At 38.1% G+C, this 16,876-nt stretch overlaps 2 protein-coding genes across 2 annotated transcripts; both read left to right on the forward strand.

Annotated features, from left to right (window-relative positions):
* The first annotated feature begins 7,597 nt into the window (after positions 1-7,597).
* Positions 7,598-12,446, forward strand: LOC116215311 (AMSH-like ubiquitin thioesterase 1). Its single transcript, XM_031550967.1, has 14 exons — positions 7,598-7,973; positions 9,067-9,131; positions 9,293-9,368; positions 9,460-9,639; positions 9,777-9,871; positions 10,052-10,154; positions 10,244-10,290; positions 10,577-10,913; positions 11,060-11,149; positions 11,253-11,315; positions 11,426-11,500; positions 11,596-11,658; positions 11,771-11,823; positions 11,918-12,446. The coding sequence occupies exons 1-14, from the start codon at positions 7,854-7,856 to the stop codon at positions 12,090-12,092; spliced, it is 1,542 nt and encodes a 513-aa protein (XP_031406827.1). The 5' UTR covers positions 7,598-7,853; the 3' UTR covers positions 12,093-12,446.
* A 2,962-nt stretch (positions 12,447-15,408) lies between these two features.
* Positions 15,409-16,663, forward strand: LOC116213113. The gene has a single exon (XM_031547930.1). The coding sequence runs from the start codon at positions 15,753-15,755 to the stop codon at positions 16,542-16,544; it is 792 nt and encodes a 263-aa protein (XP_031403790.1). The 5' UTR covers positions 15,409-15,752; the 3' UTR covers positions 16,545-16,663.
* The last annotated feature ends 213 nt before the right edge of the window (positions 16,664-16,876 follow it).

Raw genomic sequence — 16,876 nt, forward strand, 5'->3', positions numbered from 1 at the left:
AGTGGAATATTGGCTGACCGCAAACTGACTAGAATCTCACCATTGTATTTGTATTTATTATTAAGAGCACATTGTGAGGTACTTATTTGTATATTCATTTATGTAACGATCTCGGTCGGCAATCGCGAGGTCCGTAAGTCGGAATTTGTCCAATCGGCTTACGGGTCCCCGAGATGAGTGAGACCACGTGGTTCATGGGTCGGGTCCACGCGATGAAGTGGCCATTATGGTCCGGTTAGTTGAGACGTGAGGACGATGGACCGATCCCCTGAGCCGAGGATACACTCCTCTTTCGGCCTCTTAGTCCGATTCGATTGCTTTGACGAATTTACGGTGTCAAACCAGGTAAGACGAGTGCCACCTAATCATGCGGTAAATAAATTAAAAACGACAAACTTTAGACAAATTAGAGTACTGATAGAACGTGCGGAATATAGGCCCGCACGTAACAGAACCCCCGAACTTAGAACCCTTGGCTCCGCAGACACCATGTGCCTTAGTAACTAGGTGTATCCATTACCCCATAGACGGGTAACTCACAGACCCTCGACCTTCGGATTATAAACATGTAGTAGCGACTCCTTCTCATGCTTGTTCGTCACGCATCCCCCGAGAAGGTGGGCATTCCCAAGCCGTGCGATCAGCGGGGATGCATGCGGGCCCCAACTAGACGAAATTCGGATCTAGACATTAAGAATATCGAAATTTTTATATCAATTTCTATAGTTAGGTTCAATTTTTACAATGTCATGTTAAGTTGATTGTTTATATACATTAATTACTTATATATAATTAAGAAATTACAATAAATATTTTCTCTTAATTGTATTTAGTAAGAGACTTAGGTACATTTAATTGTACTTATTAAATATTTTTAATTATTATTCTTTGTTTTTATTTTTTTCATATTCTTTAAATTTCCTTTTAATTATTATATATAGTGAGTAGGAGATTTAGATACATTAATTGCATTAATTTAAAATTATTAATTATTATGTTTATTTTTTCTTTTTCTTTTTCCATATTGTTTAAATTTTTTTAAAGCATTTATTGTGCACCCAATCTCATTTATTGTAGTAAATTTTAGTTATATATAGATAAATATAATTATGGATATAGATATAGATAAAGATAGATGATTCAAAACCCTTATTTTATATGTTAAATTTTATTTTTGATATACTCGTAATGTTATATAATTAGTGGGTTGTGACTATATGAATATGCCTAGTCAATTATTTTCGAGTATAAATCATTATAATATCTATTCTCATATTTATTTATTAGAATCATTTATTATTTTAGAGAACTATTCAAGTATAGTTGTTTCACTTATTAATAAAATTTACTGTGAAAGGTAATCATTTTGCACGATTTTCTTTTCATATATATCGTTATTTCCTATAGAAATTATTCATATATTGGAAAACACAAATTTTCTTGCTAAGTATAATAGTGAGAAGTTTCAACAATTAATTTCAAGTTTAAAATAACATTTTTAATAAAATTAGGCAAATTATATATAGTATATTAATAATTTTGCATCTGCTTGTCTCATTTAGTAGGCACTATATGTTTATATAATATTAATGGATTACAAAATTTATCATAATCTGATTTATTTTGCACACTCATTTTGAAAGGAATCACTAAATGTTTATTTTTTTTATATGACTATAAGTCTATGAATTTAGTAATTTGTGATAATCTTTTTTTGGAAATCTTATATGAATTTTTAATTATATTTTTTTAATATTACATATCCCTTGTATCATATGGACTCATATTTTCATACTTTTACATCCCATTCTTATAATAATTGTTTAGGTTTTCTAAAAAATATTTGCTTCTTAAAAATAAAAATATTTCAATAATAAGTTTCAAATTTTAAACAATAATTTTTATACTAAAAATATATTTTAATAAAGGGTAATTTATCTCTTTATTTTAGTATATGCATTACAACAATGTTCCTTCAACAAAATCTTTAATTCCAATCCTAAATAATAATAAAAAATTCGTTCTTTTGTCTAATTTATTATTTGCTATTCTAACCCTAATTAATATAACCCTATTAAATGTAAAATGTAGCTTGTTTTACTATATATAGATAGATGCAATCTAATGTAGCTTGTCAAAATTAACCAAAAGGATTAATTTTTCAAATCTACATCATTATACCGTGAGCTTATTAGGCAACTAATCCTCAAATTAAATGGGGGCTAATTGATATGAATAAGTTTCCTAAGAGTAATTATTAAATTGCATGAACAGAGAATCATAAATTAAGGATTTGATACACTGCCATTTTTTCCTTTATGGACGTCCAGTATAAATAAGAAATCGAAATGCAAAAGACAATAAGAACCTTAAACGTGTAAAAATTGAAAACTTCGATATTTATTCTGAGAAAAGAGAGTTTGATCATCAATATGGCCAACAAGCTTTTCCCAGCGGTCTTAATTCTCATCGTCCTTTTCGCATTTCCAGGTTGTAATTTATGTTAATTCCTTCTTTATGCCATTCGTGCAGTGATCTTTGGCAAAAATTTATTACTAATATCATGATAAATATGTATTGCATATATCATTATATATTCGCAAAATTACACATACTATTGAACCAAGACAGATTTTTAGCTCGATTTTCAGGCTTCCGGCCTCCCTAGGACAGAAAAAAATGTTATCAGACCTCTTTTATCTGTAGGAAAAGTTATTAGATCTTTGTCATTTAATTTTATTTATCCCAATATGATTAAAATCAATCAATCTGGTTGTCATCCCTTTTGCGTTTGTATCTATCCATTGCTTCCCATGAATCCCATCTGATGCAGTGTAAGTCTTCTTTAGGCAACCTCGTTGGGCCAGAGATAGACTAGGGGGTGGTCCCCCTCCCTCGATATAATGCCCAAATTGGAGGAGGGTGGCCTCGATCAGTTGCCTCCCACGACCTTACATCCATGAACAATATAATGCTAGTCATATAACTCCAATCAGCCATCTCTGCGATAAGTTGAGGTCCTTGGTGATAAGAACTGGCTAACTTTGGGATCAACATGCCACAAGGGGAGGTCCTTGGAGATAAGAATATCGCCGGGCTAGCTTCGGGTTTGACGCACGCCATAACGCTGATCACAGGTGGTGGTCAAGCGGCAAAAAGATGGAATGGCATGGAGCTCCTCAAAGCGTAGCTTTAAGACATATGTTCTCCAATGACCAGTTCGTTATATATCCGTTCAGGAAACTGCGTTTTCTGTTACCAAGAAGTTCTTAAAATTGTGGAACCAACATGGAACTTCTTCCCCAACAACCTTGGGTTCGACGACCTAATCAGATGGGAGGTGGGCGAAAACCGAGTCACCTCGCCCTCTCTACCCGAGACCCTTCTGTTCTTCATGCAGATGGGGCAGTAAGATACAGGTGTCGATGACTTTTCTTTTTTTCCCCTCTTTTTTTTTAAAAAAATTGAAGATGAATAAGTTGTTATTTATTTAAGTGAACCTGGAGATTTTGGTTCAGTTTAGTGTAGTACTGACTTCGACTCGTTCACGGGCGCGGCGGGGATGGTCGAGTAATTGCGTGGTAAAAGATATCGGGACTCATAAATAGAGGGATGAATATTTTATTTTAAAAAAATTGGGACACGTGTATGACCTGGATCTCGTAAAATTTGATCCAATGACGGAAAATAAAATAACCATGGTGGTTATTTTTCGCAAACAACCATAATAGCATCTCCCATTAATTAATAATTCTTAAATCCTGAAATTTCTGATTCAATTTTTGAAAGTGATATATCTTTTTATTTTGCATCTCCTATCCTTTTACTTCCTTTCTTGTGAACGATGTCGTTTTTTGGGCTGTAGTACAAATAGATTACATATGAATGATCCATCTTAGCAAGAGCCAAGATAATTTTGTCAAATAACCCCAAGGGATTTGGCCTAGTGATTAAGGTGCGCCTAAACTTGTACCCGATTCCAGGTTCGAATTCCCTTGGGGCCACCGGAGCGCCTTTGGCGTGATTACCCGCTACGTGCGCCACTGGGAGTTCACGGAGTCCCGGGAATTGGTCGGATGAAGCCTGGACCACCCGGGTTAGTAAAAAAAAAAGAAGATAATTTTTCAAATAATCCACAAAGAAAGATATTCAAATATATAAATTATATAATTCTGGCAAATATATATATATATATATATATATTATTAACTGTGACCGAAAAATATACGCGCGCCACACACACATACATACATATATATATATATGATATTAACATAATATTGTAGTTGGCGAGTTATAATTCTCAAAAAATTAAAGAAAGGGTAATTTAAGGTTAAGGTTTCCGAAGAGAAATTAACTAGATTCCGTGAACACAGAGAATCAGAGAATGCGAAACGAATGACTAGTACCTTACCATGTTGTTCTTTGTGTACGGTCAAAGGGGGTATACACATATATTAGCTGAATGATATTTCAAAGATTAAGATTTTGTTTGGTTTGTTCCTATAAATAATCAAAGGAGAAAGAAAGAGATCGTATTATTACAGAGAGAAAGAGAGAGTTGATCGGACATGGCTAATAAGCTTCCCCCCTCAGTCTTCCTCTTCATCGTCCTCATTGCATTTTCAGGAAGTAATTCTTCTTAATTCCTTCTGTTTACTTGCTTTCGGCTGGAATTTAAAAGATTTTAAATTTAGTTTCTATATGTGAAATTTCTCGTATCCCTTTATTTTTTATTCTTATTCCCCATATATCCACAAGTGTTCATATCCTGTAAAAAGATGAAAGGAAAATATGTGTGATAATTAATATCAAACATATGTCCTATTTCTTGAAGATAAATGATAAGACATAAGATTCTGAAGAAGCTTGACTATTGGAAAATATTTACATAGTGTTTGGTAACGAAGTTAAGTTTGATTTAGTTTGATTTGAGGAGATGAAAACAAAAATAGTTGGAAAAAGTATGTAAAAAAATTTGAAGAAAAAGATAAAAAGTAATGATCGTGTTCTTGAATTCAGGGAAAAAAATGTTAAAATTAAGGAAAAATATTGAATAGTTAAAAAATTTTCGTATTAAAAAACTAATTGAAATAATAAATAAGAAAAAGTACAAGAGAGAATTTAAAGAAAAAGATAAAAAAGTAAATTATTTCGATTAAATAAAATCAAACTTATATTCGTAATATATAGAATTTTACATTATTTTTTTACACAAAAAAGCGTATCAACTTATCTGATTTATTACAGGTAAAAGTAATGAATGCTTAAAAGAGACATTAGAATTTCGTTTGATGAAAGCCGCTTTGTGTTACAATATCGTATATGAATACTTGAGTAAATTGATGTGCTTTAAATTGATTTTTCCTATGAGTAAATTGATGTGTTTAAAATTGATTTCTTCTGTATGTCTTTGTATATCTTTGTGATGCTAGGAAGCAAATTGATGGGTGTGAAAGGCCAAGGGAACCAGTGCACTGCAGCAGGGGGAGTGTGCAGCGATACCTGCCTGAACCAGTGCTGCAGCAATACGTGCCATGGCAAGTTCGCAAATAGTGCTGGCGTTTGCCTCAAGATTGGCACCGTCTCTTGGCCCTGCGTATGCATATACCCATGTCAAACGAAAAATGAACATGATTTTTCAGGGCTTCCATGAATTCTTGTCCTTTTTTTTCCTCCCTTTTTTCTTAATTTTAATAATAAAATCACGAGATGTGATACATTTGATAAACCGCATTATATATGGACGGACTCTTTAAAAGTACCTTGTGAGCCTATGCTTGAATGAGTATCAATCTCAATGGTATCACCTTATAATTTTGGTATCACATAATAATCATAGTCGCGTTGCTTTCACTAATATTGCACTGCATCGTTGCATTTGTTGTTCTATCTTCCAAAATGATTCTAAATCACAGCTGCATTATCATGACTTGTGGATGCTTTCAAAGGGGCCTGCAATGTGGGTCGAATTGCATTTGTCCCAATTGCAAATGTCTCAAGAGCAACGCCACCCCTACCTTCGAAGGGATGCTGCGACTTTTAGGAGGGCTATGTGTCGCTGCCCAAAAGATAAATGCTTCATCAATATGTGTTACTGCAAGAAGGTAGTATTTATATTAATAATAATAATAATAATAACAATAATAATAATAACAACAACAACGACAACAAAGCCATTGTCATTAGCAAAATACAATTCCTAATGATGTCTAAATGATTCTAAATCACTATTACGTTATCAAAACTCATGGATGCTTTCAAAGGGGCCTACAATATTGGCCGAATCGCGTTTGTCCCAATTTCAATTGCCGAAACAATGCCATGTTTTAAGCGCAGTGCTAGGCCTATCTTCAAAGAGATGTTATTGCTTTTAGGAGGGTTATGTGTCAATGCCCAAAAAAAAAATGCTTCATCAATATGTGTTATTGTAGGAAGGTAGTAATGATGATCATAACAACAACAACAACAACAACAATAATAATAATAATAATGGGTGGTTGTCCCATGCTGGCCACCACCTCCTCGTTGAGCTGCAGTCGACGACCTCACCTGGATAGTGGTGACTGTTGTCACCAAGGATTTGCTCTCCCCTCCCTTTCAAAGAGAGGGAGGAGAGGAGGAGGCAATTGAATTAGCCGGTAACCTCTAACACCTCACCTGGATAGTGGTGACTGGTGTCACCAAGGATTTGCTCTCCCCACCCTTTCAAAGAGAGGGAGGAGAGGAGGACGCAATCGAGTTAGCCGGTAACCTCTAAGATGATTGGCAATCTCAATTAGGAAGGTAACTCTAAAGTATAGACAAGCTTCCTAACCACTCATCCAACCATTCTTTTGTTGATTTAGATTGAAATAACTACATTTATTAGTTATTTTGCTAGTTATTTTTATTTTATAATACTTTTTCATGATATATAATTTATTTAATGTTTAATTAAACGTGCGGTCCGACCCATTGAACTCCCGATCAAACTTATGAACCCATGCCTCTAATGGTTCAACATCCGGTTCGATTTTAATAACACTGCCCAAAAGATCCATATGATTTGATCACGAGTAATCGAACCAGACGACCTTCCTACTAACCAAGCCTTTGGTGATGTAGTATGATGAAAGGTGGTCGTAAGCCGAGTCACCTCGGCCCTCTCTACCCCTAGCCACATATTAGAGATTCAGGAAATGTATTAATCTCAATATTAAAAAAATATCAAAATCGATTGTATGATTCTCAAAACTATTTGATAAAAGAAAACCGAACAAGGTCTCCGAAACCAAACAACGCCCTAGAAATAGGGGTTTCAGTGCATGGCCTTGAAACTTACATATCCTTGGTGTAGAACGAAAAAGTTATGGGTTCAATTCTCATGTTGCCCTTACGGCTTCAATACATGGATCTCCAGTAACAAAAGCAGCCTTGCATCGTCTGAGATAATGGGCCAGAAGGCCCATTGACGCGAGCCTAGCTTGGACCTAATGGGCCAGAAGGCCCAAAAATAATCCGGCCCAAGACTACAATAAGTCGCACATCTCGTAGGATTCGGACCGGATATCGTTTTCGTGAGCGGTCGAACGAACTTCTGCAGGAAGGCGAATTTCTAAACATGCCCTCGTAAGAAAGCCGAATGACCGTTCCATCGTTTTCTCTCTCTTATTTTCCTTCTCTCTCTACCCGCCACTCTGAGCCCGAGCAGCCATTGACGACCCTGCTCCGAGCTTCGGATCGTCGCTGTAGGCTCTCTCCCCGAGCTCGGAATTGGCTGTTCGACGAAATGCTGTTCGTCTGAAGGGGAGAAGGGAGGGAAAAGGAAGGACAAGAGAGGAGGAAGAGAGATTCCATTGACTTGAGGAGGGATGAGGTCTTCTGCAGGAAGCGGGAGAATCAACATCGCAGCCAGCGCGCAGAGGCTTGATGTGGATAACCGGATCTCGCTCCGGTACTACTACCGGATCGCTGATAATATCCTCAAGCAGGTCTGAGTTTCAGTCCTCTTGAATTAGGGGTTTATGAGTTTGATTGAAACTTTTCTACGATAGGCACCTGCTGTGCATACGCATGATTGTTTCTCAGTTCAAGTTTCGATTGTGAATGGGGCTGCTTCAATCTATGCAATGACTTTGCTTTCTATGGTTTTGGTGGATTTGTGAAGTGTTGAGAGTCTTTGTCTTTAGTGCATTAGCTGCTCATGTATCAAAGCAAGAGGTAGAAGTTAGACGGGGGGATGGTGTGGCGGCGAGTTGAAAAGAGTTAGTGAAGATTAATGAACAAAGAGAGCAGTTTCAATGAAAACCAAGAGAGGACAGATGGAAATTATTAGAAATTTTGGAACTTGTTACAGTTGGCTCGTAGCCCTGCTGCTGTTCATCTTCATCTCTGCCTAAAGGCGGCGCCTGTCAGTTTTAGTTTGATCGTCATTTGGATTGGTGAACTTATTGGAAATTCGATATTGAAGACTGATCCACTGCAATACACTACATTGATCCCAAGCATCCCTATATCTTTACTGGAGGCAATTATATTTAGGCCTTAGAAATCATGAATCCAGAGTTGAGAAAGTTGCATCTCAGCTGCAGATTTGAACTCTCTTTTGTTCATTTAGGCTTAGTGGTGTGCCTTTACTTCATATGATATGCATTAGGCAGTATATAGAGCCGAAGTGTAGGGTAAATTCTCAAAATGTTTAACTGATGGGAGCAGAAGTCTGCTTACTCGAAAATTGAAGGAATCCAGAACAACAAAGGTTAGCCTGCTGTTGGTGGAGTTTTATCTATATGAGATTTACTCTTCTGATGGCTAGATTGGAACTGAAGAGACCAGTGCATTGATTTTAGCTTAACACATCGTTTTATCTGCTGAGGTGGCTTTTACTGCCTTTTCGTAAATATCTCTACCTTGATTTATGCGGTCGAATCTTGTTCCTATGCACAGCTTAATATGTTTGTCAATCCTTATTCTGTTTACTTATTCTCTTGTTTCGTCACCATTTGAATATGTCTGTGTTTATTTCCTGGTTTTTGGCTTAGTCCTTAAATGGCCATTAAACTTGTAAATACTTTGCACCTGTAGGCAGATATTTTTCGAGAGGAGAATAATGTCATAGATCTCTACGTAATGCTTCTGAGATATTCAAGGTAAGTTAATGCACCCCTTTTCGTTTATTAACAATTCATCAATTATCGTTAGTTCGTGCTGGGTTTGAAATTGTAAGTATCTGTGTAGGTTGATCTACAAATAGAAGCATGCGACTCTGCATTGTTATTAATGATCTTCCCTTTGCATTCTTCTGCTTCAGCTTAGTCACTGAGACTATACCCTGCCATCGGGATTATAGAACATCATTACCAATTGCCAAGTCTTCACTAAAAAAGGTCCACACTACTATCTTTTAATGTATGTTGTAAAATCAATTTTGGTATCAAGGATGAGTTGTTTGATCTATGTTGGAATTCTTTGTTGTAGAAATTATTGAATGCATTGACAGAACTGGAGAAGTTGAAGCCCATAGTGCAGCAGAAGATTGATGAATTGAACAGGAAGCATTCAGACCAGATGAATGGTACGGTGTACTTTCATCAGAATATTTCTTCAGCTTGGACGCCTGTCAGAAAGCAGACTTTGACGCATAGTGATACAAATAAGGTACATTTTCACGGCTGTGAAAGTTGTTTGCATATACTCTAGTCACAAGTTTTGCTTTATCTATTGAGCATTGAATTCATAGCCTTTAAGTGGATGTGCTAATATTTCGTGAGCATATCATGTTCTCGACCTAACAGGTATCAAGACCAGCTTTAAGAGGACCTGCATATCAGAGTTTAAGAAACCAGCCATATTCTCCTGCCAGACCAGTGGATGATCAATTCCGCAGATTGTAAGATATCTTTTTTCTCCGTCAAACTGGACTTTTGAGGTGTCACCTGAAATGAATCATGTGAAATCAACAATTCATGGCACAAAATTTAGAGAGGATCTCTCGTGAAGGGCATATATACACATATCATTATATAGCACGCAGTATTGATTAGCGATCCTGTTTCCATGGTTCTTGTAGATCAATCAATGTATTGCGTCCAAAGGAGGAAACTCTTTCACGTCATTCTATATTAGGACCTGATGGGCTGCATGGGCGATGGCAGCCACCCTCAAGTTATGGAGTATGTTATTTTCTCTTGTCCGCCTCCTTCTTCCCCTCTTTGAATTGGTTCTGATTCTTTGAGCTTCTTCCATCTATTCTGCTATACAGGTCCAGTATCCGAGCAATATAGACTTGACACCAGTTGAAATGCCAAGGTTAGATGTCGATGTGTTACCTGAAGCACCTTCCTTGGCGTGTTATGCGTCTCTATCTCTCTGTTTTATCTTCTTTTTTTTTTTTCCTCCTAATTGCTAGTCAAACATAAGTCTAGGTGGTTGGATGATAGAAGTTTATAATCGTTGGGCTTCGTTACGCTGCTTAGACATAGTTAAATTGTTTTGAAGTATAATCCGACCCTCTTTCTTTATATTCATTTTATGTGCCTGTGACACACCTGAACATAGTCTATAACATCTTACTTTTGTTTTATTTGGAAAGCAGATTACGGCAAGTGCAACCTGTTGAGGATAAACCTGCAACTAAAGAAGATTCTAGTAATTCTGAGAAAGAAGCACCTAGCTTGAATTTAGTTCCAGTTGTGGAAGAAGTTAGCAAGGTGCCTCGTGCTGAGGAGGAACATCTTATGATCTCCTTCGATGCAACAGAGAGCACTGTTGAGACAAAGATAATTAGACAGCCATCTCCTCCACCTGTTCTTGCTGAAGTGCAAGACTTAATTGCACCGGCATCAGGTCAACTAGCTGAACCACAAAATGGAATGGATAATCCCCCTCGTGAGGATTACATTTGCTCTGAGACTCCGTTGCAGTTGCACATTGTAAGAATCTTGCTTCTTTCTCCCTGACCGTTGTTTCATTTTATATTGGTGAAAACAAAGAATTTGAAGTCCGAAGGTTGGAAGAGCTTAATGTTTGTACATCTGTCTCACTTTATCTGCATCCTCATTGTTATTTTTCTTGGCAGTCGACAAAATTGATGGAGAACTTCATGAAGCTGGCAAAAATTAACACTGATCGGAACTTGGAAACATGTGGTGTACTAGCTGGTTCACTTGTGAGTGCTTACACATAGCCGCTGCCTATAGCTCCAAAATTGTGCAGTGATTCTCTCTTGTAATTACTGACTTTGTAATGCCAATCGTGCTTGCTTTTGGCAGAAAAATAGAAAATTCTATGTCACGGCTCTAATCATTCCCAAGCAGGAATCTACCTCGGATTCTGTATGGCAGTTTTCTTCCACAGTCTAGTTGCATTCTATCTTGTAACTCTTTTTCTTTTGTTTTGTTTTTCCGATCTGGATCTAATACCAGAGCTGTATATTATTTGTCAGTGCCAAACCACAAATGAAGAAGAGATATTTGAAGTTCAAGATAAGCAATCCCTCTTCCCTCTAGGGTGGATTCACGTGAGTATCTCTTTTTACCCTTCAGGCATAAATTACTATGCCCAGTTCCTATGCTAATTACAACTGAATTCTTCGTTTATCGTGCAATTTTGCAGACGCATCCTACTCAATCTTGTTTCATGTCGTCAATTGATCTTCACACCCACTACTCATATCAGGTGCGTTTCTCTTCTATCCCTGGCAAGTCTTTTGTTTTAGGATTCTCCTTTAGGAATATACAATAGTAACTTTATATTGTGTACTCAAATAAATGATTTGTTACTCCTGTAGATAATGTTGCCCGAAGCCGTTGCAATCGTCATGGCTCCAAGAGACAGTTCAAGGTCAGTCAATGTTCTTAAGAGTATATTGTGGTTTGTCTTTTGCCTCTGTGATGTACCTTTCAGTAATCAGAAATTCTATTTCGTGTCTTGGTAGGCCTCATGGCATTTTCCGCCTTACTACCCCAGGGGGTATGTCAGTTATAAGACAGTGCGACCGGCGTGGCTTCCATCCCCATGACGAGCCTCCTGATGGTGGACCCATTTACAAGTCATGCCCCGACATCTACATGAACCCAAATCTTAAGTTTGACGTCATTGATCTGCGGTGATAGACAATTTCAGATCTCTGCAAGCTGCTGATTATTTGCCTGAGAATTGTCGATACGCACCCTCTCGCGTGCAATTGTGGGCTTCTGATTTTATGTGGGCCCTATACGTTGGTAAATGCGTGTAACTGTATAGTGGACGTGGGCGAACCTTCCGCCTGTATATTTTGTTGCGCATTGCACCGATATCAACTGTTTTGGTATTTCTTTAATGTATAGTGAGCATTTCAGAAATCCAAGCTACCTTGACTAGCTAACTACTCAGCAGTGTTTCTTTACGCTGCATATCGTTATCTGCTAATTTTGCTTCGGTTGGTCTTGATTTGATAATGCCAACTCAAATCGGTTGCTTTGCCATCCAGTGAAAGGGCATTTGTTAAACTGTACATTACCATACATTTCAGTGTGAAGCTTCTATCTACATTTTTCAGCTTATACTCTGCGAAGCTTGTAGATGCTGGAGGAATCGGGTTATGAACATATTTGTTTCTACAGGAACATATCATTCATCAGTCATAATCTGTATGGACTATGATTCCATAACATGTATGGTTCTTGATCTCGTCTGGTCCATGAGGTAGTAGTCGAAGGTTCCGTGCTTTGTGTTAGGAATGAGCACAACCACATGGCAACTACATAAAGGGTATCTAAAGGGCCCCACATGTTGGGTTTCGGTCCCACTTCCTATCTTTTGTAGGAAAATCGGAGGAGACATTCCATCTTATGCTGGTCCCTTTCCCACGAGCGAAGTTAGGAAATTTATCAACTCACATACTAGAACCAGTCGAATTGAATATAGTCGACTGCATTTTTATTTTACAATTGATTACATTCAACTGGATTGGTTTCGGTTCCAATCCGGGACCGGATAAGCTCCCGGGAAGTTAGGGACAGGCATCTCTGCCTCCCTTGGCTTCACATCATGCCGAATTTATCGGTCGATTGAATTTCATTTCGATCAGTAGATATTGTCACTATTGTGCGCGACATTCGTGTTGCATAGAGCATTATTGGTAGGCAACAAGGGTGGTCATTCGAAGGACACGGACCCCTCCTTCCACTGGTTGTGGTATTCGGGTCGCATAAGGCCCCTGATAGGAGAACTCCTCGAAGAGAGTAGTTGAACAACCAAAAGAGGGCTAGCATGAGACTCTGACCAATTCCCCTTGTCCTAGCTATCTGCTTGTTGGGTGATTCGAGCTTTAACTAATTAATGGATGGATCGAACTTTACATTAATGTCTTAGATTCGCTTACGTGAACCAAGTAAAAAAAAATACGAGTCTCAATAGAATTCACTTATAAGATAAGAGCTGAAGGACGTCTATTCAATAGCAAGATGACAAATAACAGAAACAAAACACGATCTGTTGAAGCTCACCCTAATCAAAATCAAGAAGAGATGTTGGTATGACTTGTCCACCACATGACATGTTTAATTGTGTTGCTATAATTCATTGTAATCTAATTGCATTTTAAACTTCAAGTACATCAACATCAAAATGTAGTCAAAATCGGTTCACGCTGCGTTGATCATGTGAAAGAAGTCAAGTACGATCTACGTTATCACGTCTCAGGCCGCTCTCGAACCACCTCTCTTGATATGCTCCAGTTAACTTGTTTTGCTCCCAATCGAGTCATAATATACAAAATCTTGAGAAGACGATCGAAACTCCCAACTTATGCTCGAGGCACGGCCGTGAAACTTCTTTGTTTAGTAAGATCGTACTTAATCATTTAATTTATATGGCTATGCTATGAGATTAGTTCTAATAAATATTGATTGATCTGTGTAATAGGTTGCAGGTAGGGCCTTCAACTCCTTATGTTAATCAGATATAAAGAAACGTTAATTTCTGAGCTCAATATCATTATGGAGCATAATAACACTGCAACTACATGATTATGGAGATCGGACCCATTATGAACTCATTCCTGAAACTAATATTTGCTTAATCATATATACTTGAGATAATCTCTTTATCTTCGCCTAATCCCGAAAGGGAAGTACATACTCACGCTAACGATCTAATAGATGTAGCTTTCCACATCCTTACTGAGGGTAATCATAGTCGTAGTGGTCGATCATATGTAACTTTCAGTTCAATTTGCAGCTGATAGAAGTAACGAGCCTACCCGAAGAGATTTTTCGGTAATTTACTACTAAATTGGAGCTAGTCAAGCAGTGGAATAATCATCTCATTAATTGATGCATGTTATTATTGGTAATTGGCTTGTGGAATGGTTGTTTGCATTTAATCACCAACTTGTCCCATCATAATTGAACATCTGAGCTATAACTATTTCTCAATGAAAAAAAAAATATTATTGATTTGACATAATAAAAAGAACTTTCCAAACTTTGAAGGGTTCCATTTTCCTACTTCCAATACCAAAGCAGCTGATGAATGACGCAGTTACGTGTACTAAGGTGCTACTGTGCTATGCACATCTTCAACGTGATGTCTTATTCATCTTGACCCCCAAGAAAGGAAAAGAAAAAAAAAAAAAGAAAATCGAATATTTGTTCCCTGTTCGAGTCTCAATTTTCTCTACGAGCATCAAAATCAATGAAGTCGCGGAGAATTAAGCTGCTTTGGCATTGGAAGGAAGAAGGAAAAAGGAACCCTTCAAAGTTTGGAAAGTTCTTTTATTATGTCAAATCAATAATATTTTTTTCATTGAGAAATAGTTATAGCTCAGATGCTCAATTATGACGGTACAAGTTGGTGATTGAATGTAAACCATTCCACAAGCCAATTACCAATAATAACATGCATCAATTAATGAGATGATTATTCCACTCCTTGACTAGCTCAATTTTCTCTACGAGCATCAAAATTAATGAAGTCACGGTGAATGTTTTCTACGATATGCGGGGGGGGGGGGGGGGGGGGGGGGGGGGGGGGGGGGGGGGTTGTAATACATGTCGCCCTTGAAAAAGATGAAATTATGAAATGGAGATGGCCTCTTGAGGCCTTATGATCATAAATATATATATATATACAAACTAATTGATTAGGCTGTCAGTAATCTTTTTTTATTACCACGTTAGACATAAACGAGTTGCATGTCATCATACAATAGGAATATATGCTTCTTAGTCATAAAACATAGTTAGCACCAAACATTTCTTTAATCCATTGTTTTATTAATTTCATCAATTATTAATTATAAGTCTTGGAACAAAATCCGATTGATCACACTGGTCTAAAACTACTAGAAGCTGACGCGTTTCTATTTTTTTGGGCTATATTAGATACACGGAAGTTCCTCGATCGGGTCGGAGGCTGGCTTTATCCTTACCATCAGGTTTCGAACTTATTTACTGCAAATAAAGAGTAATTCACGTGGAGATAATTGATTAACTGCATTGTATCTCGTGATTTATTTATTTTTTTTAATTTGTTGCAATTTCTTATGTATTTCGATGTTTGGAATTTTCCTCTTTGCTTCTCTCTGTCTGTTTCATGTCAATAATTGTCCATTGGCCAAGGAGACTAGTTCTTGCTCTTGTGACCCACCAAGTCCCACATATCACCACCTAATCCCTCTGCTCATATGATCCGATGAATCTTCTCTCCGGTTTAAACATTGCAGTGCTCTTCTAATAATCTCTTCCTCGAATCCGAATTCCCTCCGGTACTTGTATTCCCGGACGAGAATGAATATGTGCTTGGAGACTTGCTCTCCACGAATTTCTTACTCCCTCGATAATGGCCAATCGGATTGCATACCTGTTGAACCGACCCTGCCCTCATTGCGCGCGAGCTCAAATCCTGGTTTCGAGTTCGGGAACCGTGGCAGCTTCGAGTTCGAGCAGTCCTCAGCGGATGAGTTATTCGAGAATGGGACGATCCTTCCAAGTCAGGTTCAGAAGAGACGAGCTTCCCAGTGTGGAGAAGCTCAGGAGCAAGAACTAAGGCCGCAGCCTATCCCATTTCTATCTCCACTGCATCTGTGCCCTACGAGCCGTGGAGAGGCAATGAAACGGACAGCAGAGGAAGAGGAAATATCCGCGACGAATGGGAAGCCTGAGGAGAAGATCCAGCCGAAGTCCTTCTGGGGGATTAGGAGAAGCAGCAGCCTCGATTCCGCAAATGGCAACAGAATGAGCTTTCTCTTCCCATTACCGGCCCTGTCGAGAAGCAAGTCGGTGAGCTCAGCTGCCGCCCCGGAGTACCCGAAACGAAGGCCATCACAGAAGCAGCAGCCATGTATACCGAGAATGGCAAAGTCGTCCTCCACGTCGGGCAATGCCTGCTCAATCCCGCCGAGGCACAACTCAACTATACCGAGGAAGAGTCGTAGTGGGGGAACGTATCACGGGAGCAGCATCAAGGTCAGCCCCGTGCTGAACGTCTCACCCTGTTGCACCTCGACAGGCACCACGAGCCTCTTCGGCTTCGGGTGCTTATCCCTCCGGGGAAAGGAGAAGAAGAGCAGAGGACGATGATTTGTGTCTTCAGTTTCCTCTTGTCCATCAAAGTTCAAATTCAAAATTGTAGACTTGCAGCTGCAGTCGATTCGTTTTCCTTTTGTTCTATAAAGTTCAGTTTCCTCTTGTCCATCAAAGTTCAAATTCCGTTCCGGTCCCATGTCATCTCTGCTCCATGTTCGGATTTATTTTCGTTTCCTCCTAACACCGACTATGTAAATCTCGGTCTTTGATATGAGATCAAGGCGTTGTTTGTTTTTCAAATTATAATTTGACTCAACTCAATTAAACTCTATTTTTTTTTTCTAAATTCAACAATATAATCAGGATTATTTTATCGGGACCAGGGA

This window comes from Punica granatum, chromosome 7, assembly GCF_007655135.1.
Source record: "Punica granatum isolate Tunisia-2019 chromosome 7, ASM765513v2, whole genome shotgun sequence".
Lineage (NCBI taxonomy): Eukaryota > Viridiplantae > Streptophyta > Magnoliopsida > Myrtales > Lythraceae > Punica > Punica granatum.